This window comes from Cyrtonyx montezumae, unplaced genomic scaffold, assembly GCF_038088225.1.
Source record: "Cyrtonyx montezumae isolate F1298 unplaced genomic scaffold, pur_monq_1.0 scaffold_5, whole genome shotgun sequence".
In the NCBI taxonomy this organism is placed as follows: domain Eukaryota; kingdom Metazoa; phylum Chordata; class Aves; order Galliformes; family Odontophoridae; genus Cyrtonyx; species Cyrtonyx montezumae.
Window position 1 is genome coordinate 22,470,368 of NW_027072056.1, and position 27,038 is coordinate 22,497,405.

A 27,038-nucleotide genomic window follows, 5' to 3' on the forward strand; every position below is an offset into this window, starting at 1 on the left:
CATTGGAGCAGATGCTCTGATTGCTGCTGACGGCAGAAACCAGAACCCTGCCTTAAAACCAGAGTGGGATGTGAGTCCAGCTCGAGGAATCAAATGCAACTGTTGTACGTTACAAAGTACTGCCCAGAAAATGATTATTTTCCCTTATAACAGTGAGCTGTGTGACACATGGAGTCATTACAATGACGTGCAGCAGCACTCAACCAAAGAAAGGTTTATCTTGGAGCTTTCCTAAAGGAAGCACACACCGGGCGCTCCTGGCCCCACGGGCAGAGCCCGAGGGCACTTCAGTGTATCAGCAACACAGAATTCCTCAGGACCCCATGGGTGTCACAGTGAGCAGCTGAGTCACAGTGCTCTGGGGAGGGGGCACTCCATGCAGTGCCCAAAGCTGCAGTGGGCAGAGGGGATGGAGCTTCAGGAGGGTCACTGTAAGCAGCCCAGGGCTCTTCCACTGCAAGCTGTGTTGGTTTGGGACTTTCCTTCTGCTTATGAGAGGAAATAAGACACTCAATTTTTAGCTTAAAAATAAAAAGGACGTTGAGAGCTTGCAGATGAAAGCAGCCCATAGGGTGTGATGCGCTCCGTGCCAGCTCCCGTTTACACTCTTGTTCTGAGTCAGTGGCCTCCAGCCCCATTACTCAGGGTTGGGTTTAAGTTTCATCATTCCCAAACTCAGCTCATCAGAGGTCACGGAAAATGTTCCCACTTCTGACCTCAGTGTCAGCCAAACCATCTGACTCAGGCCGTGGGGTGGCTCTGCAAGCACAGTGAACTTATCAAAGGAGTGCACACACCACACATCCCCGTGGGCTCACACTGACACTGCATGGCTGTGAGGAGCTCCATCCTGCCAGGCCTCTGCCCACGGAGCTGAGCAGCACAGGGCCGGGCTGAGCACCACCTCCCACCCATACTGAGTGCTCTGGGTACCCTTGTGCTTCATAGGGCAGATTCTTTGTTAAAGAGATTACTCAGAGTGAAAGTAAACCCATGGAAACCAACACCCAGCTCCCCTGAGCCTCCATCTGTGGCAGCATCCTCCTGACCCCACGGCCTCCAGAGCTCTGTGACAGTTCCCATCCGCAGGATATTTCCCAACACCTTCCATGAGCCCACTCAGCACCGTGTGACATTCAGCCTCAGTGCAGAGGAGCTCCACGTGGCCGCACCACCCCGTGTGACAGCATCACTGTGTGCGATGAGCCCTCAGTACGCACTGCCATGTGCCACAGCAGAAACCGATCCTATGGACCAACCGATGTGGATCACTGAGAAATGAAAAACTGCCAATAGCCGACAGTGTTCTCAGACAACTTCAGACAAATCACAGAAGAGGCTCTGTGTTAATGGCTCAGCGCTCAGGTGCTGATTTGTGTTTCCATCTCACGTTTGCATTTACAGCTGAAATCTCCGAGCTCAGATTTCCTCACACCTTGCTGCATTCCTTTGCACTGACCACGGTGCTGCCGGCTGTGCCAGCGCATCCCACCACAGCCGTGTCGGTCCTGGCAGGAGTGTGGCAGTGGCTGCCGGTGGGGCTGGCGTGGGTCAGAGTGCTGGTGCCATGGGAGGGGTGGGGGCACAGCTCTTCTGGCACTTTTCATGGGGAAGAAACCTCTAAAATCTTACCTTTGTTAAACACTCCGTTCATGTCAGAGGAACAAAGTGGCATTCAGCACCTTGCTCTGCGTGGGAAAAGAGCTCTAACTGATGAAGAAGTGTCCAACCAATGTGCCCTGTCCTTCCCAAAAGTGTGCTGCGGGGAACTTGAAACAAAAGCAGAGATGGAAGTGTGGCTCCACTCCTGTGGGCACAACCAGGATGGTGTGCCATCAGTGTGGTGACAGAGCAGAACTGGGCAGCACTGCACCCACAGCACATGGCTGCATCTGAGAAGCACCCGCAGGCAGGCACAGCCCTGAGCAGATGCACCAAGTGTGTAAGTGTGTGTGTGTGTGCTTTATGGCTCACTTCATACACTGTCTCTGGGCTTCGGGGTACCATGGAGGTGATAAAATGCAAAGAAACAAAGAGTGCTGGGCTGGAGCACAGCTCACAGTGAACAGAGTTCCTCCTGGGCCACGGGAGCCACGCTCAGCTGAAATGGTGTCAGAAAGAAGGAACCAAAGGGAGAGCAGCAGCAGCCAGGTGGGGGAACATCCCCACCTCCGACATCAGTCACTGGGCAGCAGAGAGCTGCTGGCAGGAGCACGGCCCCGTCCCGTTCTGCTCCGTGTGTTATGGGATGCAGGGCAATAGCCCGCAGGTGTACCCACAGGTACACACGGGGAACGCATTTGGCTGCTATGACAGAACTGACTTCTTGTTCCCTCAGACTGTACCGATAAGGGTGGGTGAGATGCCCCTGCAGGAGCTCACCTCCATGCGGCCGCCTCCCCCTGCTCGTCCCCTTCCAGCACGGGAGCCGAGCTCTGCTCTGTGAACGATGGATGTGCACCTGCACATTTCCCTCGGGAGCTCTGCACAAGGGCGGGTCCTGCGCTCAGACCCAACACCTCCGCAGGCACTGCTGCCCCGATGGACGGGCACAGAGCAGAGTGCTGCTCAAATCCCATCCCATCCCAGCGCTGTGCTGGGCTCCTTGCTGGCACCCGCACCGCTCGCTGCAAGGAACATTTATTTTTAGGCCACTGACCGCCATTGAGACGTGCTTGGACTGCTTTCAGCCTGACTCACCGCGGAGCTGCTGTGCTCCTGTGGCCAAGTTCTGTCCCCACCCAAAGTGGAGGAAAACAGAATAAAATAAAATGCAAAGAACTGGATTGGGCCCGAGGCCTCAGGAGTGCCCCTCACCCCTCTGTGCCACGCACTGCGTGGGGTGCTGGGACCGGGCAGCACAGCTCTCAGTGCTGGGACAGCAGCTTAGGGCAGGCAGAGCAACAGCTGCAAGTGGGCACAGCTCTGAGTTATCTGGAAAGAGAGTTGCATTGGAACAGAATCTAAATACTCAAACAGTCAGAAGCTAAAGCTGCTCATTGGCCTCGGTCCCATAGGGGCAGCAGCGTTGCACTGCTGCCAAAGGGACTGCCTGGCTTTGGACTGGTGCAGGGAATCAGGATTTGGTGCTCTGCTTTCCCCAAGCTGCTCCCCACACAGGAAGGCACAGGGCATCTTAAATCTAGATGCAGCATGAAGAAGCAAGAATAAGGAAATGCACCATTTTTGTTCTTACTTGAGAATTTCCTCCGTGCATTGCTGGCACTCTGCAGCTCATGCAAGACCTGCCTGGCTCACAGCCCTGTGTGCTCCCAGCTCCTCAGCCCAGCCCTGTTCCCAGCTCCTGGCCTTGGTCACAGGGGGAAGCAGCCACCCGCCCAGCCTTGCTGCCAACTGAGTTTGTCTGCCTCTTTGCATACCTCCTTTGGTGCACATCCTTGGTGCCAGCCCAAACAGATGGGAGATGTAAATGGCCATAGCTATTTGTGCCAAAATATAAATCCCCAGCAGCTGCAGAGGAAATCACATATGCAAAGGTGGCTCTGCATGGAGCCCAAGCAGCACCCAGATCCAGCACATTTCCCCCAGGCTCGGGTCTGGTTCAGCACCAAGTGGCAAATCACTGATCACAGAAGTACGAGAACAAAATTTCCCACTGAGAAATGTCACAACATTTTATTTGCAATCTCAACAGAGCACAGTATATCCTATGATGAGCACAGCATCAGGCTGCCCACCACCAGCTGACCCTACCTCTGTCCTGCTGGAGACAAATCGGCAATGAACGCTTCCAGAGGGGCGCGCTCAGCTCCTGTGTGTTCTGTCCCCTGGACAAAGCTATCTACAGAAGAGAGCACTGTGCTGCTGACGTTCCCCCACACAGTGCTCCCCACAGTTCCAGTCCCCAGCCGCTCATTTGCCGATGCTTCTCAACCTGCCCAAGACCTGCACTACTCTCGCCATCAGCATCTCTCGGAAGTGGTCCCCCATTAGGAAGTAAAACACGGGGTTAATGACGCTGTTGAGGAAGGCGATGGGCCGGGTGATGATGTAGGCGGTGTTGATGGCGCTCTGGGTGCACACGGACACGTTGAGGGCTGGGATGCGGGAGGCGAGGCGGACATTGCGCATCACGTGGTACGGGGTGAAGAGCAGAGAGAAGGTGGTGACGGCCAGCACCACCAGGGTGAGCGGCCGCTCCAGGGCCAGGACGGAGCTGATCTGCTCCTTCCAGTTCTTCAGAAAAAGCAGCATCTTCACGTAGAAGAAGCACATGACAGCGAGGGGGATGAGGAACCCAAAGAGCGTCAGGAGCACACTGTAGATGAGGCTTTTCTCCGGATCCCCAGAACTCGCGTAGTCGAGGCATGTGAAGTTATTGGCTGGTGACACTGTCTCCAGGAAGAACGTCAGCGGCAGCAGCTCCAGGACCACCAGGAGCCAGACGGCGATGCACACGATGAAGGCCGTCTTCCTCTTCTGCAGAGCGTGATCTCTGAACGGGTACCTCATCAGCATGTACCGGTCGATGCTGATGACGGTCAGGAAGAGGATGCTGGTGTACAGGTTGGCGTGCAGCAGGAACCTGTTGCTGTGGCACAGGATGCTGGAACCCATCCATCGGCCTTGAGAGTAACTGCTCACCAGGATCGGCAAAGTGCACAGGAACAGCAAATCTGACAGCGACAAGTTGAACAGGTAGATGTTGCCGCTTTTCCACTCCTTCAGGCAGAAGATATAGCCCAGCACGACAATGCTGTTCCCAATGGCACCCAAAGCGAACTCCACGCTATACATGGTGGAGAGGTAGCCCTTCTCCAGGGCTCTGCCCAAGTCCTGGCAGCCGTCCGTCCCATTCACAGCCTGCAAAGGCAGAATGAAAAAGCAAAAATCAGCACCATCCCATCACGTTGCCGCTTTTGTGTTGTTGCTGCAATAGGTCAACACAGCGCTGCTTCCTTGCAACCCAGGTGGCAAGTAGGTGCATGAAGATCACGCCTTGCTTACACAAGGTCTCTGCCCTCAGCTGCTGGATGGGGTCAATGGGGAGCAAACGCTCAGGCGAGCACACAGCTGGGAGTGCCGCGCAGCACGGTGGTGCTGACACCCGCAGCCAGCGGCCGCTCTGCAGCTCTCAGCTCCTTGCACAACTTCCTCCCCGCTGCCCTCTCACCACACCAGTCCCCTTCCAGAGGGATGAGCTCAGCAGATGGACGCACTCTGACAGCATTTCTCAGAACACGTTAAGAATTTACCAGACTGTGTTTATTGAATGGATGGAGCCATTCACGGTGTGCCCACACTCCTGCTGGCATCCCAGCACCATAACAGCACAGAAGTTGTGCAGGTGGAGCACATCCCCCTGCTCCTGCACATCCTGAGGTGGGAGTGCTGAGCATCCCTAAGGGAGCAGAGGGCTGCCCTGGGGCTCTGCAGGACGGTGGAGGTGGTGGAGGTGAGGAGTGAGTGCTCCTGGGGAGCTGCACCTCACAGGAGGCTGCCAGGGGAGAAACCTCACTTTTGTCCTGGAGCTTGGTTAAGTGAATGCTTTCGTGGGTGCTCAGCCCTCCTCTTCAGGGAAACACACACTCGCTCCTGAGTGTCCCCGGGGGCACTGAGTGCCGGCGAGAGCAGCCTGGTCAGAATGCAGGGGAAGACAGTGTTAGGAAGGTAGAGCATGGGTTCCAACAGAGATGGAGTTAAGGTTCAGCTCCGAAAGGACATTGACGTGACTGACACAAAATCTTCTTCAGATTGGATAAGGACACGATTTGCAGAGACCACAACTCCTCAGAGCTGCTTTGGCGCCTGAAGTATTACCCTGAGAGCAGGGGCCTTGGAGTGCAAGCAGTTCATGAGACAGCACACATAGGCACAGCACACATAGCTCCCCAAAGCCACACACTGCTCCTCCCTGAGTGACCCAGAGCCCCTCGGAGCCCCCAGGACCTGGAGCTGGTGGGGCTGGAGCAGCCCCAGGCTGCTGGGGTCCTGCAGAGCAGCTCCAGCAAGAGTTCAGCTGCAGAAGTGACCACACGGCCACCAGCACTTCAAGTAGAAATAATAACCAGCAAGTTTCTGCGTTAGCAGACACGCTGATACGAGCAGCAGAAGCAGAAGGGCTGCTGGCTTGCAGCGGGTGAGGCCATGCAGCAGATGGGGGCACAGCACGCAGCTCCCCACACAGGGGCACGGCGTGCAGCTTACCATGCTGGGGCTGCTCCCTCGATGAGCTCACACCAACCATCCCTCAGTGGAACCCCTCCGATTGCCGGAGCTCGGTGCACCGCAGCCGCTTTATCCTCGTTTGCATGTGATGCAGACGTTGGTGAGTCACGGCGGAGGCGCGAGCTGTGTGGCTGCACAGCTCCAGGAAGGTGCCCCAAGTTTGTGTGGGATCAGCAAGAGGCAGAGGAGAAGTTACACCCCCACAACCCCTCCATACCACAGGCCGGGGCTGCCCTGGGCATAGTGCTGTGACCCGGTCAGTACAGCTCTAGCTGAGCAGCACCTGCCCTGCTCAGAGTGAGGACAAGTTATAGGATGGGATGGATGGAGCCAGCTATAAAGCTCCATTACGCTCAGAATTCCTCTTCCAGGCCTGAATATCTGCTGCAGCAGCTAGTGGGGGAGCTCGGGTCTGTCATAGGCAGTAGTAACAGCCCTGAGCTCTGGCTGCAGTGCCACACTCCTGCTCACACAGCCAGCAGCAACGCTCCATGTCCATCCCATACCCAGTGTGTTGGCTCCAGTTGTCAGGAGACAGCTGCCAACAAGGGAGCAACATCTTCCTCTTTGCATCACTATCATGATATGAGCCATAAAAAATTCAAAACGGAATGGAAGGGGCAGCAAAGAAATCCATCACAAGTGAGTCATCACTTGTGGCCAACGCAGCCACCTGCAGCAGAGGAGGTGCTGTGGGATGAGCAGGGATGTTCCCACAGAAGCTGACCTTCAGGGAGCAGCCAACGGGAGACCCCTGTGGTGGGTAACCCAGCAGGCAGCTGTGCCCACCCAGTGCTCACTGGAGTAATCTCATGTGGACTGATGCTAGCAGAAGGCCGCTGCTCTTTCATCCTGTATAAAATATTGACAGCTCAGAGGAAAGTGGGGAGTGGGGAGCAATGCACTTCCTCAACAGAGTGTGCCCTTCTGGAATTGACTCCAGCTCTGCTGACATGGCCATGAGAGGTTTAGAGCTCTTCCGAACACAGAGGACAACCTCTATAAAAAAAGCATCCAAAGAAATGATCAGAAGTTTGGAACACAGTGCTCTTTTTCTTTTTTTTTCACATTCACCACCTCTGTGTGAAATCACAGAAGGGTTTGGGCTGAAAGGGATCTTAGAGCTCCTCCAGTTCCACCTCCCACTAGAGCAGGTTACTCAAAGCCCTGCCCAGCAATGTGTCCAGGGAAGGGGCACCCACGCTGAGCCTGGGATGGTTCATTTATTTGGGAGCTGATGGCACAAGTCACTGTTGCCATCATACCAGGCCTTATGAAACACAGCCACTGGCCTTTTCTTCCAGTGCTCCACTGCAAGTGTGGGATTTTCGTATTCTGTTAAAAAAATATATGCATGAAACAACTAAGAAAGTATTGAAGGAAAACAGCTACAACATCTCCAGCATCTGGAAACAGCACCTCGTGAGCAGAGTACCAGCTGCACAGGGATGTGTTTTCGTTGCACCCAAGCAGACCCACGTTTCTCTTGATAGTTTCCAACATGGGCAGTAAGGAAACCCAGTGGCACAGCCCCGTAGTGTCGGGTACCCAGGTAACCAGCAAGCTTTCCCTGTTCCCCCCTGGTAGGCTGGGATTTATTATCCAAAAACCCAGTGCTTGCATCGATCAGGTTGACACACAGCAGCAGTCAGGATGGTTTTAGGGCAGCTGGTCACCCAGCAGACAGCCCCAGTATGAACTAAGGTTCACAGGGAAGCAACCCAGAGCAACCGCTGGCGGTTCAAACTGCAACCCACCCCAGCGAGGCACCGCGCCGTGCGGCCCACATGTGCTGCCCTGCGGGAAAGCTGCTGGAGCACTGCTCCCAAAAGCTCCCCCAAACTGCTCCCCATCCTTCCGATGCAAGTCTTCAAAGCCTGTGTGCATTTGGGCTGAGACAGGGCAGGCTCAGCCCTCAGTCAGGGCTGTGGTTTTCAGTCCTGGGGGTTCTTCAGCATCTCTGGGCTTTGAAGAAAGTCAGGCATGCTGTCATGAAGTACCCTTCAGTCGGTGCATCTGACACTGAGGCCTATCACATGAGTCGTGCATATTGAATGGCTCATTATGGACGCATTTGCATTTGGCTCAGTGCAGGGAGTCACCGGGGTTGGCCGCAAATAGAGCCCCCAAAGCGGGGATGGGGGGGTTGGCCCCACCCAGATGCACACCGCTGAGTGACATGCAGCAGGGCAGAGGCCCCACAGGTCACAAATTCACACTGGGAGAACAACCAGCAGCCACGAGGTGCAGAGGGATGCTGCAGAGCAGTGGGGCACAGCACAGGCAGCATGCCCACAGAGCTCCAGTAAGGCACAGCAGTCCCACCCACTCCCACCTTTGCTGCAAAGGGATGGAACAATGCACGTTTACCTCTGCTTTTTCAGCACCAGAATTACCTTTGTCTCAGGATAAATGTGACTCATTCCCCCACTCTGCCCACATCCCCGGGTGGAGCAGGACAGAGGCACAGATCAAACCCAAATCCCTCCACTCCCACGTTTCCCTGTGTGCAATTCTGCTTTTGTGAGAGCAGCACATGGACGAGCCAGGCCCGCAGTGCTATGACTGTCTGTGGAATGCTGTTTGCATAACGGGTTTCCATAATGCACGTCCTGTCCAACACCCCGTGAGTACTTTGCCATCTGTTATTTGGAATCACACCAATTATGTCCAGGGCGCGAAAAAGAGGGATGTGGTGAAATTGTTTCAGCCCTTCCATTGAACTTTGTTCCCTGCAGGAACAAACCGTAACAACGCACACGTCAGAAAAGTCCGACACAGCCTTCCTCCACTCCCAGAGCTGCTGAACCCCTCTTCCCCACCTCACATCAAAAGCCATCGCCTGGGAGAGATGAGCACTCCTCCTCCTGAACAGCAGCCACAGCTGCGGGAGCTGCTGCCTTCAGCAGGGCTGGGAACGGGATGCCCACGGCCAGTTCCTATCACTGAGAGCTCAAGGGGCACAAAGCACCTCAGGGACCACTGCTCATTGTGCCTGACCCCATTCCTCAGTTCAGGGAGTGCAGAGAAAGTGCAGGAAGACACAGATATCTCAAAGGAGAAGGCATTTTAAAACTGTTGAGTAATTAAAGTATTCATGATATGAGCTTGGTGTTTTTAAATGTTTGTCCCAGTTTAACATGACCAAGAGTGCTGCTCGGGCTCATCACTCCACAGCACATCTGCCATGACCTGAACATAGTCCTGACTGTTTGTGGCAGTTACTGCATGCAATAAACTCGTGCTTTCAGTCACCCGCAGATTCTGTTTATTGGAAAATAACATTGCATGAGAATCAGAAGAGTTTTTTTACATTCAACATAAGACAAAAATGCAGCAGCCGTGCCACAGCTCCATCTAAACACCTGCATACACAACATGGAAAAACCAGCATCTGTGCAGTAGCTTCTGTGCAAAAGAAACAGGATGCTGCAAGCACGTTGGTGGTGTTTTGTAACCACCTCCAGAGCAACAGTCAACCAACGTGTGCACTCACCACCAAGTGCAGAGACTCCTATCCAATACAAAGAGCACTTCCATGTAGGATATTTCTCCTAAACAGTGCTGAACTCTTTCTTCTTCAAGTCTATAACATTACTGAGCTAGTTTCATTTTTAAGAACTGCTGAGGGGTTATAGGGATAACCCTTGTGTGGTAAGCAGAACACAATCACAGAGCCATGCTGTGCTGAGAGCAGGACCTTTGCAGCCTTCCTTCATGTGATGGGCACCCCGCACCGTTCTGCTACGCTATCTCATTCTATTACAGAGCCTAATGAAAGTAGTTACCAAGTAAGCCAGGTGCACATTTTCAGCATCTGCACCATTTCGTGGCCATCCCCTTCAGCCTTGAGCTGCTCACCTTGAGCCGTGCTGCGGGGCCAGGAGCAGGGATGCAGGTTGCACCACTGCTGCTCACAATGGGGCTGCCCACTGCTCCTCTGCAGCCCACAGCACACCCAGCAAAGGGACAGGGAGCGAGGGGGCACCAGGCAGAGGCCGTGTGAAACAGCAATGGCACACACTGGCACAAGCCCATTGCTGTGGCACTGCAGTGGGAAGGGATGAGCAGCTACACAGCCGAGCCCTATACTGCCAGGCAGGCTGCAATGGGGGCACGCCACACTGAGCCCAGGCAGCTGCACAGCGGGGCCAGACACAGCCTGATTGGGCTGGGCCTGTGGTCCTAAGCACAGAAGGCAGCACTGAAAGAGCACACGTTGGATGAAGCTGGTTTTCCTGACAGAGACAACAGAGAAATGCTGTGATGCAGACACCTCAGGGCAACACAGAATACAGCAATCACACCCAAAGCACACAGACCCCATTTTCCTGCATGCAGCTCAGCTGCACCCAGCGATGAGCTGGGTGAGGTGAAGCACCCATCTCTGGCTACAGATGTTCCTCCAACCACTGAAAGTACCTGCTAGTCAGCCTGTGCCCTATGGGCATGTCAGTTGGGCTGGTGATGGATGAGAATGCCCCATGGAAGCCGTCCTCAGCGTGATCGTGGGTGACGGGGACGCCAGCCGCCCTGAGCCGCGTGGCATACATGACTCCATCATCCCGCAGCACATCGTGCTGGCATGTGAGGATGTAGGTGGGGGGCAGCCCCTGCAGCTGCTCATCTGCTGCCTGCAATGGGGCCGCCCGCGGGTCCAGGAACCCTGGGTACTTCTTGGCGAGCGCGGGGCTCCCGAACACTGGGCTGCTGTAAACGTGGCCCTTCTTCAGCTCGTCGGGCAGCAAGGTGCTCCAATTCACATACTGGAACAGGTGGCCCCACTTGGCCGGGACGTGGCGGTTGGAGGCCATCGCTTCCCTGAGGGACGGATCGGATGTAAAGTATTCACTCCAGAACCTGACCATGAGCGACTTGGTCAGAATAGGCATGTTCTCATTTTCTTGGTAGGATGGCAAATTCAGGTCAAGAGCTTGAAGAGCGGGATAAATCAGAGCTTGGGCCTTAAGCTTGGCTGTGACTTCAGAGTCTTCCAGCAGCTGTAGATAAAGGAAATAAGTACAAAGTCAGTGAAAAGGTGCTGGTTCTCCCACGCCGACAGAAGGCCTTAAAAGCAAAGGATGAATACATCAATTTACAACAGAAGCAAAGTACGGCTCAGCAAAAGCAGCTTAGATAAATTCAAGAAGGATCGACGTTCATGGTCGGGTCACCTAAATTAGTACATTGTGTTGGAAACTCTCAAACATCAAATGCAATTCCTCTTATTTGTTATTCTGACAGACAGCAGTATTTGACATGTACTCTCTGAAGCACTGATGCTTTCCTAAGCAGTACGTTCTTTTTCTAAAGTTTCTCTAATACAGAAAGTTCCTATTTCTACATCCAAAAACTGTGGCTCATTCAGCCCCTGCTCAGCTGAGGGTTTATCCATCCACACAGTTCAAACAAACAGTCAAACATGTTTCAGGTTTGTGAGAAGCAGAACACAATGAACACTGACACGCTCCATGTTGCCCTCTTTTCCCCCTCACGCCAGTTTTCCCTCATAATTCACAGAATCACAGAACTATAGGAGCTGGAAGGGACCTCAGGGTCTGTGGTGGATTTGTGACCTTCCCAGGCAAGCACAACGTGAGTGGCTTCTCCAGAGACAATTTCATACCAACTTAATTAAATCACCTTCCACAAGTGCAAGAGGCACTTCAAGAGTGATGGAAGGGCGCTAACAATTGTTCTCATTGCTGCTTTTATTTTGCTGTTACTGAGACTACGAGAGTCAAATTGCTGAAATCCCCATTTCTAACAATGCCCCTCAAACAGTAAATATTTGCTTCAGGTTCTTTCGACACCACTGAGCGGCTGCAGCAAACTTGCTCCACTGGAACGTTAGGGACCTCCTGCAGTCCTGCAGGACAGCCTGCCCACAGCAGCACAGCTGCACGCTGTCCTCTTTGCAGCCTTCCCTAAACCTCCACGAGATTAAGAAGCGCAGTGCTGGAAAGCAGCACGTGTACCTTCTGAGCCACCGCCGCCGCGAGGTTGCCGCCCGCGCTGTCTCCTGCTACGCAGACCCGCTTTGGGTCTACGCCGTACTGGGAGAGCACGCTGCTCTGCAGGAAGAACTTCGTAGCGGAGTACACGTCTTCAAACTGAACTGGGAAGTGGTACTTCGGGGCCAACCTGTAACTGTTGGAGAGGAGCAGAAGTGCGTTATTCCGTACCAGAGCTGGGAGGGGAGCGCGCCCCGCTCCGTCCCAACCTGTATCCATGAAAATATACACGTGGACTTGCAGAGTGATGTGTTTTCTATCTAGAATGTCTGAGGTACCACAGTTTACTCCTTAAACTACTGCATCTAATAAAAGCAACAGCAATCTGCCATTCTTCTCCTGTATATTACCCATCTGTGCCTGGAGGAATGGGAAGGACCCCTAGCCAGGGGGCTCAGACATGGTGTTACCCACCCAGCACTGCAAAGCAGTGCCCAAAACAACCACTGCTCTCAACACACCGCTGCCACCTCCACAGCATTTGTTTGCAAATACTTCAAACATACGATCAAAATGAAATAAAAATCGAAATTAAATTGAAATCCATTCATTTTTTTCAAACGCTCGTTAGTCTAGAAAGAGAATCTCTTACTTGACTGATACCACAACAGCATTTAAGTGGCTCGAAGTCCTTCTTGTCAGAAGGTCATAGGCTTTCATGCCTGAAATGAAAGGAATAACTCAAAATCCATTTCAATACATTTGAGAACAAATAAGTTTGCAGATGCAGTCCCTCGTGGCAGAAGACTTGAGGTGACTGCAGCAGTGCCACGAGGCCGTGTGTCCGTGGGGTTATCTCAAAGCACAACCTGGACAAGAGATTCAGTTATCAACTGAATGTTATCAAAGAGGATTAAGTATGATAAGGAATCGCAATGCTTTCCAAGCACTACCCAATGTAACGTCCTGGAGGTTCATCTGTCATGACAGGGAGAAAAGGAAGCTAGAAGGATGCCAGGGTCAGCTCAAGCCCTCAGCTACACACGTGCATTCACACCAGAATGAGTTTGTCTGGGAAAAAAGAGCTCGGCTCACCCTCCCAGAAACAAGCAGCCAACCATGGATCTGAGCTATAGATGAGATGGTGAGAACTTCAGCCACATCTCCAGGACTTTGATGCCAGTCTGAGTGATGGCCAATGGAGATCATCCACATCCTTTTATGTAAAGCGCTGACACTGAGCAAAGCGAAGCAGAGGCCTTGCTGTAAGGGAGAGCATGACTGGGCTTGAGAAGAAAATACAAATAGGTCCCACAAAATTGCACAGCTGCAATTAAAATGTTTTGGAGAAGTCTGCTGAAATTAACAAGGAAGAATACCGAGCATGAGGTGAACACTGAGAGCACAATATTAACCAAATCAAAGAGACACGCTTACCCTCCTAGAAGCACATTTATGAGAATGAAAGACATGGTAATAAATCACTTCTGATATTGCAAACCTCCATAAAATCGCTCCCATGGATTAATAGGCATCCCATGTTCTTCCTGGATCGAGAGATATGGGATCTTCCACAAAGCAAAAACAGTCACTGCATCCCCCTTTGGTTTCTGTTTCTTTCTGTCCCCGTGTGGATTTGTCCCCCCTTACTAAGCCACTCCTCAGTTCTGCCCCTTTCTCTAAAACCCCCTACCCGTGCCCACAGCTGCAGATAACACGGTGACAGAAGGCTGGCCATCAGAGCAGCCCTTCAGACTGCTCCTCACGATGCTCTGCTGAAATGCAGTCCCCTGATCCTCTCCATTGTGATACAGAGACCTCCCCTCCAAACTCCGGCACTGACAGGAGAACTCACCTGCGCTCCCAATGCACCATCCTCCGCCGTGGAAGTAGACCACTGCCCTCCGGAGTCCTTTGGTTGGCTTTTTGGGCAGGTAGAGGCGGACAGCAACACCGCTGAACTCTGTGTCTGTCACAGTGACGTTTTCATCTGAGGTCGGTGCCACATGCTCAACAGTTGTGATCAGCATCATGACATCCATGTAGTGCGCCAGCCCCAGCCGCTCAGCAGCCTCACTCTAGAGCCCAAGGGCAGCAGAAGTGATGTTTTACACACAGCCTTATTCGCTCCCTGAGCTCACATTTCCACAAAGCCACCCAACACTGCAAAAGTTGCCGAAGTCACGGAGCAGAGCACAGCTGGCTCCAAGGGGTTCCTGCCCTCTGCACAGCCCAGGCTGCTCAGTGCCCTCCTTGGCCACCAGCTCCTCTAAGCACCATGTATGCACTGGGATGAGCTGCCAGGACCCTGGGGATATAAAGTCCACAGCAGGATGCAGAATAAAGCAGGATCAGCTGACACCTCCCCAGCCCCAACACTAAGCTCTGCTTGCAGAGTCCCAGAGCGGAGGAGGTCGGTCACTGCACTCTCACAGTCACTCTCTCAGATTTGTGCTGTCTGTGAGCTTCCTGTGGCTGCACACTGCCTCATTTTCCAGGTGGTTACTGTCACATGGGGCTGCACCCAGTGTCACACTCTGGGCCCTGTGGCCAACCACCAGCTGGAAGGCTGCAATGGCTGCACCAACCCCAGCACTATCTGCTCCTTCAGCATGCCAAGGGCACAAGCACAAGGAAGCAAATACATGACCAGGCTGCGTGACAATTGGAAGTGGCCTGTTCCATCCCAGCAGCCAAACAGCAGCATGTAGAGAGGAGCACTCCCAGGCTACTTAGAGAAAATATTTTCTCTACTCTGAGCTGTTGTAAAGGCACAAGTAGAACCAGCTGAACCGTGGTCCTGCTCCATTTCATTTCTTTAATGTGCAAACAACTCTGTTGGTTGCATACTTCAGTGATTTTCTACACAGTGAAGTGCTTCTTCCCAAGCAGCAGGATGAGAACTGTGTGTTGTCCTCACATCGCCAGCAGATGATACCGGATCCCCATCACCCTGAGTGCCACTACACCTTCTGAAGCTGGTTGGTACCTGACTCCCCCGAGGGTAATCCAGCTTTACCCAAGTCACGCCAACCTTTTATTTGCACTGACTTGACATTCCCCAATACAGAAAGCTAAAAATAACAGCCACAAATTCTCTGAGTGCCCCGTGCCCACTGCCAGCAAAGCCATTCCTTGCAGGATGCCAGGGGAGGTGTCAGCGTGCCGCAGCAAGGCAGGCGTTCAGCAGGGGAGAAAGATGGACCTCATTTTGTACAGCACCTACATTCCATCCCATACTGTGTGCATATGGTACTGCCTGAAACAGTGAGGAACTGTGCTTTAAAGCCACAGCAAGCAGCCAGCATGCTCATAAAGGTGATTCCCTACCCAGCTAGCACGTAGATTGGATTTGTAGTGTAAGCATGCAAACCAGGACATTCCCTGCCTCTCTTCTGTCATCAGGTTGGCACGAGTGGAATCTCCTGCACGCCATGGGCTGATTACAAAGAAAACCCAACACGGATGTAATCCTCCAGGCAACAAACAACTACAAAATCGAATTGGAAGCCCCCAGCTTGCCTTTGGAGGCCTTCAGTACAACCACAGGGCCCTCCAGGCTCCAGCTGGAACCAGCACAGGTTTTATGCAGCCCACGTCCTCGCCCGGGGAGCAGTGCTGGATGCAGGAGCTGACATGTGGTGAAGACCTGGTACAAAGCAGCCCTGCAGCAGCACCGGACAGCCTGCTCAGGCTGTCCTGCTCAGCAGGGTCAGCGTGGCTCAGAGCCCAGACAGTGCTCTGGGCCTTGTAAAGAGAGGAGGAGGACAGATCTAGCATTTGATGGAGTTCATGTCACTCTGGGAGCCTGAGCAGAACGAAGGCAGCTGGGGGGTGCTGTTTGGAGGTGGCAGCACTATTTCCCCTTCTTTAAAGCAATGAGAGGAACTGCAACATCAGTTCCTCCCCAGACTGCAGCATACAGCTCTGCACTGCTCAGCCAGGTAGTGCTCTTTGGTAGGCTAGTTCAGAATAAAAATATGGTTTGATTTCTTCATTCCCTACCACCAGCTTGGTTTGTTTGAGGTCTGCGCTGCCAGCAGATTTCCACCAATCCACAGAGGGAACAGCACTTCAGCAGCGCAGTGCTCCTCTCGCTGGCTGCCAGGGGGGCTCACTACATGGGCAGCCAGGGAGAGTGCAAGGAGCAGAGCTTCAGCTGCAAGGGACCAAACAGCAGAAGAAACCTGTTTGCACTTCTCCGTGTTCTCACCACATATTACACCTCACACCAATTTTGTGCTTTTCCATGACAGTTTTAACAGTTCCTCTATAGTCGTGGTGGCACTAAGTTCAACGCTCAATTCCAGATACCGCTGCCCTTCACTAAGCATATTGCCTTGTGTCATCTGTAGGCATCACACGCGAATATTGCCAGATATCTACCAGCGCAGAGCACCACCACCAACCCCTCCTCACGACACCACGCCCACCCAGGCCCACACCACACACAGCACCAAACTCACCACGTGCCCGAATGTCCTAAACACCGCCGATATGAGCATCAGCTTCCAGGGATCCTCGATGTTGTCCGGGATGGGGCTGTAGATGTAGTACGCGACAAGGGCCGAGGTGATGCAGAGGCAGAGCAGTTTAGCTCCCATGTTTGACAATAGTGTTTTGCTCAGGACTGATCACATAAGCACCCTCACTGACTCTCAGCAGCTAGCAGCACAGACAGGGCAAAGTTAATCCCATGTTGTGTTTGGATCCCGCCCAGGGGGCAAGCTCTCTTCTGATCACTCTGCACAGAGGCCACTTCTCTTTGTTGAGGCGCTCAGGCACTTGGAGCGTGCAGAGTCAGCACTTCAGCTCCTGATTACACACTGTACGCTGCAATCATCCACTTTTCAGAACTGGCAACAAGAACCAGCAGGAGGGCAGAAGGAGAAAGGCAGATGAAAGATAAGGAACAGGACATGGCTTGTGAACCTGAGGCTGCTGTGAAGTGACAAAAAAGCAGAGAAGCACTAAATGCTCGGGAGCTATCAGCTTCCTCGTTGCAGTGTGTTCAAACACATCCCAGCTTGCAGCAGAACCAAACATCAGACAAAAGCTGCTCATACACTGTCATTTCTCAAACACCACTCCCTGCGCTGACAGGAGCATGCCCATTATCGTGTATTAATGCACCAAATCCATTGTGCAATAACAGGTGTGCCAGCAAGCAGATAGGATTCTGGTTAATATTTGAAAGCCTAGAGTTCATTGCTGCACTTCTCGCTATGGAGAGATTTCTATCCATCTCCAGAGACAGTCACCTCTGTACAGAATGAACCAAGAAATACATAAAACAGGTCATAATTCAGGCAATAGAGGAAGAGGGCCCATCCTGGCGGGGAGGAAGCAGAGGGAGAAAGCCCTGTCCCCATGGTACATCCCACCAGGAGCAATAGGAGCCCACAGGACAGATTGTATGGTGTGATCAGCTCTCACTGCCTCAGATATGATAAACAGCATGGAGAAAGATGCAGCCAGACCTGGAAGCACACACAACTGCCCTCAGCGCTCTGTTTCAGGAACACCCATCCCATGCAGCTCTACACAGCTCAAGCAGGGTGCATGCTTCGAGCACAGAGGCACTGTGTGCTGTGCTTACCCTGAGTTCAGCTCTGGCTCAGACCAGGGCTCGCAGCACTGTGCCTTTAGATGCCCTGATCTCCTCACCTCTCTACAAACAGCCCTCTTGCTCTCAGCAAACCATAGCAGCAACTGACCCTACCTTACGGTGCTGAAGGGAATGGTATTGAATTCACTATTTACCTAAATCAGCCCTGAAGCATCAGTGTCAACACTGAATTACCCACGTTGCACCCACCTCAGCAGAGACCTCCTGGGCAGGAGGAGCACGTGCACGGCAGCGCTGGGGGTGCAGCATCCCCTGCGGCCAAAGCCTGGCAGAAAGCCACCCAGACGAAGGAAGTTCTGCTCCAAAGCAGCCCTTGGCACCGGGAAAACACACCGCGGAGCAGAGCTCTCCAAAGCAGCACAGCATCTCAACTTGTGCAACCCCCGCTCCGCCCCGGGGCAGCGTTGTAAGGAGCTCAGGGGCCACGGGGAGGCAGCGCGGCACCGCAGGAAGCTTTCTTTTTTCCTTCTTTCTTTCTTCCTCCGCAAAACGAGCGCTCGAGAGCTCCGCAGCGCGGCGGGAGGAACCCAGCGGGAGCCCCACGGCGCCGGGCGCGAGCATCCCCCGCGCGGCCGTGGAGAACGAGGACGAACGGAACGAAGAGGAGCGGCTCGGCGGCCGCGAACGGGTTGTCCGCGTTGGCTCGGGCGGGACAGGTCACAAAATCGCTGTGCAAGCGCAGAGCTTCCCTCTGCTGTCCTTCAGTATCTCTGACCTCCGCTCGGCAGTGAACGTCACGGGAGCAGCGTGGATGCCGAGGGTCCCTTTGAAGGGCGGCGGCCACGAACAGCTGCTCGTGAACCTGCTCCACGATGCAAACGTGAAAGCAACCCAAACAAACATGCCACAGCTGGATGCACGGCTGTTAGCAGCATCACAGCTCAAGCAGGAGTTTCCCTGAGGCTTGTCCAGCCATCTCACCTGGCTGCCAAGTTCTTGGTCCTCAATGAGCCATGCTGCAGCTCGGGGCAGCTGGAAGCATGTGCCTGCTTCTTCCACCAAGCACAAGAGCTCCTCAGTACTGCAGCACTTCTCACAGCACAAATTGCCATTTAATCTTTTCTCACTAAATAAAGCAGCCACAGCTGTTGTCCTTTGCTGCAGGGGATTAAGACTAATTAGCAGCAGAAGTCAAACAGGATTTCATTGCTCAAAGGTGAGAACAAATCCCCTACACACCAGAGCTCAGCACGCTTTCAGAGCAAAGTCATGAGCAGGGGCAGCAGTGCGGGCTGCAAATCACTGCTTCGGGACCAGCAGCCCTGCAGGAGAAAGAGACAAGGAAGAAAATCAACAAAGAAGAAAGCCTGAAGCAGTTTGCTCGCTCCTGGTGCTTTTATCCTGCCCAAACGAGGCCCACGTGTGCCCCCACCCACTCCTTACAGGCAGGCCTGAAAATCCACCCGTGGGATTCTGTGTGTGCTGAGCAGCATTGGCTGTGTGTGCAGCAGCTGTACATATGGCCCTGGAGCACAGAGCTGGCTGCACCCTCAGTGTTTCAGCGACCTGCACTTCCATCCTCATCATCATTGCCTCTACTTTTCAGTGCTGCTGATGGAAGTGGATTTGGGGCCTGTTTTCATAGGAGGTGGCACTCGTGTGATGTTTAATACAAGATGATCTGGGTATTGTTCTTTTGGATATTGTTCTCCCATCTGTTGTGTGTTACTGAATTGTAAGTTGCATAAATGGAAACAAATGTGTGTACTGAGCACACATTCAAAGCCCAAACTAAAACAAACCCACAAAAAAAAAAACCCACAAAAAAAAAAAACCAAATTCACAGAAAGTGAAGCTGACATTTACCTCATGCAGTGCTCCTGAGCATGACAACCACGTCCAGAAACACATGGTGGCCCTAACACCATTAAAGCGTTTGGATCTTCATCCAAATCATTCTGAAGAGCTCATTAGCATCAGGATTTGGAAACGGGATATTCTAAGCAGATCTGCGCTTACTTCTGAGGTCTTCAAAATGAAGTATTTGACTCAAACATCAATTTTACTTCTTACGAACGTGAGGACACACATGCAGAGCCACAGGAGCATATGGAAGGCCGATTTCTGACACGAGCAAGCTGTGGGTGCTGCAGAGCCTACGGGCACACTGAGGGTGGGGAATGGGAGAAGAGGTCTGTACGTGTTCCTGTTGTGCTGCTGCAGAACGTGAGGGGTATCAAAGTGCTGTCAAATCAGAGCCATTCTGGACAGTAATTCCAATAGCAGACGAGGCAGAGGCACAATGAAAGCCAGAATTCCATTACTTTTGCAGTCTGTCTTCCAAATGAACACTTGGAGATGTTTGTATCCCAACAGCACTATAGCCACAATGTAAGGGGAAGGCTGATGTCCAGCTCAGCACAGCAGCAGCTCTTCACCACCCCTTGTCACTGAAGGCACGTGGCAGGGCAGGCTCAGGCACAGATGCATGGTTCACCAGCTGCTGCCCAGACCTGCAGCACACAGCACTGCTCCACAGCGAGGCTGTATCGGATCTAGTACACCTTAGAACAAATGTGCAGATGAACACTGACAAGGAAACTAGCAATGGTACCTAGGATAATGACTATTTAAAATTGAATTCTGTTGGTATCTACAATGTTCTGGATAGAGCCCAACAGCTGATGGTCCCTGATGGGTGACATGGCAATGCTCAGTAGGTGGCCTGCACTAGTGCTGCTGCAGCTTGCTAAGCCATGAGATCCAAACAGAACAGGAGGCACCACCAGAGGCTGCAGAAACAAATTAGAATTAAAAATAGCTCTCTGAGGGGCAGCACAGTTTAGGAAAGCGAGGACAGAACAACAGCATCGCACTGTACAGCCCCAGCACTGCTCTTCTACAGAGCTGGAGATGCAGCTCTGCAGCTCACAGCCATTGCTTCCCTCACCTCCATTCTCAGCTGGCTGAATTTTATGGAATTCTCATTCCAAATTGAAAGCACTGGGCCCCAAACTAAGCAACCCCAGAGTCTGAGATGCTGGCCAGGGCAAGGGGGAACATTAAGGAGCACAGACTGCAGTATTTGCTTGTCTGCTACTCTAAAATCTTTTATCTTACATGTGAGCTGGGAGAAAGCACCAAGAGGCCACAGCAATGTACCTGCTGTCAACGGGAAATGTTAATAATTCCAGCTGAGTTAGTGCTTAGAACAATCATGCTCAGGTTTTAGTCCCAGATTTTTTTCTGTGAAGTGTTGCTGTATCAGATATTTCTGGTAATAATTAGAGGCACGAATTTACAGTACCTGTGCTTATTAGTTGAAGGTTTCTAAACAGAAACGTCTGTCTCCAAGCACCCACAGCATCCAGCTGGTGCCAGTGCCACAGCAGGACTTCTGTGAGCTCTTCTGCAGGAGCCTCCAGATTCTCCAGCTCAGGCTGCAGTGCCCTCAGTGTGTTTGCAATGGCAGTAATGGCACTGGGTCTGAGCCCCATTGCCTCCGTGGCTGCGGTTTTGCAGAGCCAGCCCCAATACTTCTCACTGAACATTAGGAAGTGGAAACTCTCCATAACCATAATTCACTGAGACTCCTATAAAGGCACTTCTGACTAATAATAATCGTGCAAGCTAAGCAAATAATTCTCAAACCGCTTCTGTAAATGCTAAATAGGTTCCAGGAGTCTGCACTTTGCCACGGGCAAACAAAGAGCAGAGCGGGAGGAAAACTGTGTCCCCGCGGGCTGCTCATCACTCATCGCGCCGACTCCGGCTGCTTTCGGCTCAGACCGGTGTAAGAACTCTGCAGAGAGTGACATTCCAGCCTAACGTATCTATGAACCTATGGAACCGACTCTCCTCTCGGCTGCTGTCCCCTGGCACGCTTCTCGCACCGCTCCCGGCTCAGCAGGACACGGGAGGATGCAGCTCTGGGGGCAGCACCAGGCCCTGAGAGAGAGCGCATCGTAGACATCAGAAATACACCACCCCAGGGCATCACCCGCCCGCAGGAGGGATGGAAGGAGCTCCCGGGTGGGCGTGTACCTGCAGTGCCGCTAGCACACAGTGAGGCCATGCTCACCCTCTGCAAGCAGTGCAAAACTGCCAGTTTGGGAGGTCTGTACGATTAAATCCGAATCTAGAGCAATTCAGAGCAATGTGTACCATCCATCTAAATTTAAAAGACTTGTCTGCAGCTTCACTAACTCCAATAAAGCCCAGTTTTACAAGAGAGCAGTATTCTTCAAATTGTTAAATAAGTTACAGTTCGCCTCTACAGAACACGAGAAGCCAGCCTCAGAAGGGGTCTCTCTTCAAATCATAAAGAGGTACATATAAAATTATCACAGTCTGACTAAGTGGAAACCGAGTTCCTGCAAAACTTCATCCCTTCTATAACCCTACACCCTGCCATAAGCAGGAGCTTTTACTGTCTTCCCTGCTGTAATCCTGCCTTAACCAGAACCTTTCACTGTTTTTCCACAGACTGCATTCTTTCTGGCTAGGAACATCAATTCTGGCTTTAGCTTCCCAAGCGGATCTATTCTAGAGGCAATCACAAAGCCAACAGTACAACAGAGAGCACTGCAGAGTGCTTTGCTGGCAGCCACTTTCAGAAACAGCCCAGCCATGAGCTGCAGCTGCCTACAACGTGCCACGGCTCTGACTTCTCACACTGCACCCAGGAGGTAGCAAAAGGCATGTACAGGGGCTGAGCTGGACTGTAGGGACAAAGGCTGTCCCCATCCTCCTTTCTGATGGCTGCTCCAAAGCTGCAGCATCACCTGAACCAGCTGGATCCCAAGGGGGAGCAGGGAGGGGAAGACATTGTCTGTTTCTTCTGCTGCTCAGCAGACATGCCCCCAGCATCCCACCCTGACCGATGCATGGTACAGCCCCATCCTGCCCAGACCATTGGCTGCATATCAGGATGGGACATGCCCAGAGCACTTCCCAGGCCCCATGCCTTCCACCCGACCTTCTGGCAGTGCTCCCCACGTGCCTTCCTGTTGCAGAGGTCCCGCAGACCGTGTGCTCCAGCAAGAGCAGCACTTTCTTTCATCAGGTTTTCAGAAGAAATCACAGTGAGAACTAGATCCCAGTCAGCCATTGAGGCCAAGAAAGCTACTATCTATGGGAATGAGCTAACATGTGAGAAATGTCATTCAGCCTTCTTGGCTTGTCTTGGTCATGAAATAATTAATAGAAGAGCTATGTCTGGAAATGTGACACAGCCTCCTGCTGACTGCGCACCAGGCCAGGCTCCTGCTGACAATTCAAATGCAGTTCGGTTGTGCAAGTGGAAAACTCTCTCCTTTCAGCACATTTCCACAAACTCCAGAGGAAAAATCTCCGCAGGAAGCTGAGCTTGCTTCTGCAGTAGTGTGTGCCTGTGAAGGAGAAGGAAGCGTGGGGAAGGACCCGCGGGAGCCCCGGCCGGGACAGCACGCTGTGCCACTGCTGTCACACCTCACCTGGACATGTCAGTGCTGCGTCACCCATGATCTTGTAGTCACAGATGAGGGGCTTCACAGTTTACCTCCATGCTGTATCCTTCATAGTTTCAAATTTATTTTATTAAGTTTTGAAGTCGTTCAGAAAGTCAACATTTAAGCACACAGAAGGGCCTTTTCACCCCATGTGCTTCAGAGACCTCTCAGTTCCATAAACATCATTTGAAGCCAAGAAGGACTCCAGGATCACATCCAGACACAGTGCTCCCAGCTCTGCTGCTCCAGTGCCCCCATCACCTCAGTTCCTTCATATTAAGGAGAAAAGTTTCCCTGGGCCGTACTTTCTCTCTAAAGGCACAACACCCTCTCAGTATAAAACAAAACAAAAAGCTTTTCACTCCAGGAAAGAGCCTAAAACTCATGTTAACTGAAGCAGCTAAAAAGGAAAAGAGAGAAGTTGTTTTCTAGCATGTCATTCATCACCCCCCAGATCTTACCAACGACTCAAGTGCTGCACAGAACAGATGACTCTGAGAGTAATCTTTACAGCAGCACAGAGCAGACTCCCACCAGGGCTCTCGCTCAGCTGAGAAGCAAGAGCCAGGCAGCGAGGAGGACACACCCAGAAGTAACGCTGTCTCTGGTACTCAAACTTGTCCCAGTTTCAAAGCTCTGATGTGAACAGTTCCAGTCTACTCTATGGGGTGTAAAGACGTTTTCCTTGACAAAGTAGAACACTGCTGGGCACAGTGCCTCGGATTACAGATCTTGTCTTTTCTTCCATTGGAGACAAACTTCTTTTCCCTTAAACATCACCAGCAATGTTTTCTGTAGGAACAGCTTTGCTCACATAGTGTACATTCACCACACAAACACCAAAGCTTTTGTAATTTCTGTTCTGTAAAAATTCCTATTTCCATTGAGATCCAGGGCCTAGTTCCTTTTAACAGAAACCACACAGCACTGAAAGAAGGCAGTGGGCATGGTGGGTGACAAGCAGTGGGAGGAGAGAAGCCCTCCAGCACACACCTGCAGCTCCCCCAGCACTGCACTGCCCGTGGGGGGGGCACCCAGGCAGTGGGTGCATGGCTGCACCCCATGGGCACCCTGGATACGGGTGCAGGGCTGGGAGGTCCCACTCAGGAGATGGGTCGGATGCTTGGACAGACTGATTGAGCCTGGAGGTGCTTTGCTGGAAACTGCTGTGTCTTAGAAAGCGTTTCCATTTAAGACAGCACACTGGGAAGAATGTGAAGGACAGCAGCTACCACTGAACCATCCTAACAGACACCTCCATGGACACAAAGCACTGCGCAGGGAACCAGCTGCAGCCAAGCAGAACTTGCTGGGTCAGCCTGGCTAAGCGGAGATGTGTGCTGGGGAGCTGGGGCTGCTGCCTGGAGCCCAACAGCTGCACCCCAACACCACCGTGCCTGCCGAGCCCGGCCTCCCCTTACAGCCCTTAAGAACCTTTTGTCTTTCGTGCGATATTTGCAGCTCCTCCTTGAGGGGTCTGTGCTAAGAACAGAAAGCTGCGGACCTGGCAAGATCCCAATGTTTTTTTTCTTATTAACTTAAGAAGAGAAAATGCCAGCCAAGCCTCCTGCCAAAGCAAACATTCTTCTGCATTACTGCTACATTAGCATCCGAAGGGCTGAGACAGGAAAGAATGCACAATGGTGGATGAAAGAGGGAAAACAAGAGAGAGTACATAAAACACATTCTAAATTAACTGCTTTAAAATTTGGCAGAGCTCTGTGACATTTGCAGCTTTAAAAGGGTTATTTCTTCCACTTCCCTTCCCCCAAAATTAAAAAGGAAAAAAAAGAAAAAACCCTAATAATCCAACCCAAACAAAAACCCACAGAAGCAAGCAGAAGTACTGCTCCCAAAGAGAAGGGAAAGGGCCCTCATGGGCCAAACCGCAGTGCCTCACACAGCCTCACAACTGTGTGCTTCCAGAGCAGACACCTTCCTCTGAAGATTGAAAACATCCCACCTGCTAAAGCTGAGCCAGCATGTGAGGAGCTCCCGTCCCATCTGGAGGGTCAGTGCCCACAAGGGCTCGGGAAGGCTGAGCAATGTGCATTCAACAGAAGAAACACCATGTAAATAGCAAGGGTTTCCTTGAGCCTACATACTCACATCAGAAAGCACAGTAAGAGAGAAATGGAGCTGGTTCTTTTTTAAGACAGATGCAGAACATTGCAGGGTAAAAGGTGTTATGAAATAAGTGTGACATTCATAGCCAGGCTTTCTGGAAATAGGAAATGTGCACAGTAGCTTATAAGGTATATGGTGATGTGACAATTTCAGTGAAGAGATGTGAAAGTTGTCAGATGTCATAAAACTGTTCTGTGTTTCCTCACAGAGAGCTCTGCCAGAGGTGAGGGTCCAGGCCAAGAAAGCAAACATCTCACTGCTCTGAGCACAGACCACTGCCCTGCATGGCACCCTCAGTGCATCGCCCCATGGCAGCCCGAGCACAGACACTGACTGCAGAACATCTGTTAGAGTGTGACTGTGGATGAGCCAGCTCCCAGCCTACGATTGCTGCTCTATCCAACAAGAGCCATGTGAGCTTTGATTAAAACAGCTGAATCCTGAGACACAGTGACCTGAGCAGCTAGCGTTCAGAGCTATGGAGCAGCATCATGTGAGGAACTGATCCATAAAACACTCCGAGCAAAACCCACTGTACTCATCTGCCCGACCTGGGATACTGAGAGTGAGTGCCCATGAAATGCAGCATTTACACGTCCACACAGCCCCTCACCCCTCAGCTCACTGGTGGTGTGCAAGCTCTGCTTTCCTGCTTGAGCAGCACAGAGCACTGGATAACGCAGTTCTGGAAGTAGAATCTGATCCTACCTTATAAACCACATTTTTGAGTAAACTGTCCCATATCCTGGGACAAGTGCTGGCTGGATGTCACCCCCTTTATGCGCTGCACACAAAGCAGAATTCTAATGCCAAGAACACAGAGTTTAACTGGGAAAGAAACCAATGACATTTTGCACAACCAAGCCAGAGCCATCCTGCAGTCCAGGAATTTTTAAGCATGAGAAACCTTGAGTCCTTCTCAAATTAAACCTAAACCCCACTTGAAGTCCCCGCACATGCACTGACAGAGCAAGCAACATGGCAGCAAGGCTGCACAGCTGCCTCGTCCCTGCAGCATTCAGAGCAGCAGAGCCACCCCACACACTTTGCTGTGCAAATGCCTTCAGCTTTTCCTTCATCAGAGCAGTGCATGCAAAGCAAACACTTTAAGGAGTCTCTCATTTTGCTGTTCTAAGTTTTATTTTCTAGGGCCACAAAATCCACATCAGTTTTGTGGCATCCCCTGCCTTTTTCCTTCTTTTTTCTCTTCCTATTCATTACTATTTTGTCTCCTCCCCTCAAATCTCCCAAGTTCTGGGAGGTGTGAGTGAGTGCAGAACCACTCTGCCGTGTCAGTTACAAAACAAATGTCATTGAGTCCCCCCGCAGAGGACATGCCCAGGCACCTCCTGTATTTTTTCCAGCAGCTGAAAGTGAGTTTTCCTGAGGTTACTGTTCCTCTTAGGAACACAAGGAGTTCTCCCACTGCCCTTTTTACAGATAGAATAAAACGGTAAAACCTGCTGCAAAAAGAATCCTGTCCACAACTCACACTGCAGGACGTCCAGGGCAGCACTGCCCCGAGCAGCACCATGCTGCAACTGACACCTCCCGCCAAGACTAGAGTGCTGCTCCTCCTGCTACAATACTCATTTATTCACGTTAAATAACACAGGCAGAGCATTTCTACTCACCATGAACTGAAATGCCATGAAAGAAAAATATCTCTATGCAATTTTGGATTCTCCTGTGGCACCACTAGCACCAAGT

At 52.0% G+C, this 27,038-nt stretch overlaps 3 protein-coding genes across 3 annotated transcripts in view; 1 reads left to right on the top strand and 2 right to left on the bottom strand.

Moving 5' to 3' along the window:
* SERP1 (stress associated endoplasmic reticulum protein 1) overlaps positions 1-27,038 on the top strand; it is a 312,396-nt gene that overhangs the window by 88,373 nt on the left and 196,985 nt on the right. The gene's annotated exons all lie outside the window — the stretch shown is intronic.
* SUCNR1 (succinate receptor 1) lies at positions 3,635-6,377 on the bottom strand. The gene is made up of 2 exons (XM_065748054.1): positions 6,169-6,377; positions 3,635-4,824 (listed from the first exon to the last, which is right to left on the bottom strand). The coding sequence occupies exons 1-2, from the start codon at positions 6,169-6,171 to the stop codon at positions 3,874-3,876; spliced, it is 954 nt and encodes a 317-aa protein (XP_065604126.1). The 5' UTR covers positions 6,172-6,377; the 3' UTR covers positions 3,635-3,873.
* Positions 10,542-16,971, bottom strand: AADAC (arylacetamide deacetylase). Its single transcript, XM_065748124.1, has 5 exons — positions 16,610-16,971; positions 13,999-14,221; positions 12,796-12,865; positions 12,168-12,339; positions 10,542-11,189 (listed from the first exon to the last, which is right to left on the bottom strand). The coding sequence occupies exons 1-5, from the start codon at positions 16,745-16,747 to the stop codon at positions 10,581-10,583; spliced, it is 1,212 nt and encodes a 403-aa protein (XP_065604196.1). The 5' UTR covers positions 16,748-16,971; the 3' UTR covers positions 10,542-10,580.

Bases quoted from the DNA above. Each gene is read 5' to 3' on its own strand.
- AADAC (XM_065748124.1), bottom strand. From the start codon at position 16,747: ATGGGAGCTAAACTGCTCTGCCTCTGCATCACCTCGGCCCTTGTCGCG. The intron at 12,866-13,998 runs GTGAGTTCTCCT...CTTTCATTTCAG, and splicing joins ATGGTGCATTGGGAGCGCAG to GCATGAAAGCCTATGACCTT. The intron at 11,190-12,167 runs GTACACGTGCTG...CTTTATCTACAG, and splicing joins CGGCGGCGGTGGCTCAGAAG to CTGCTGGAAGACTCTGAAGT.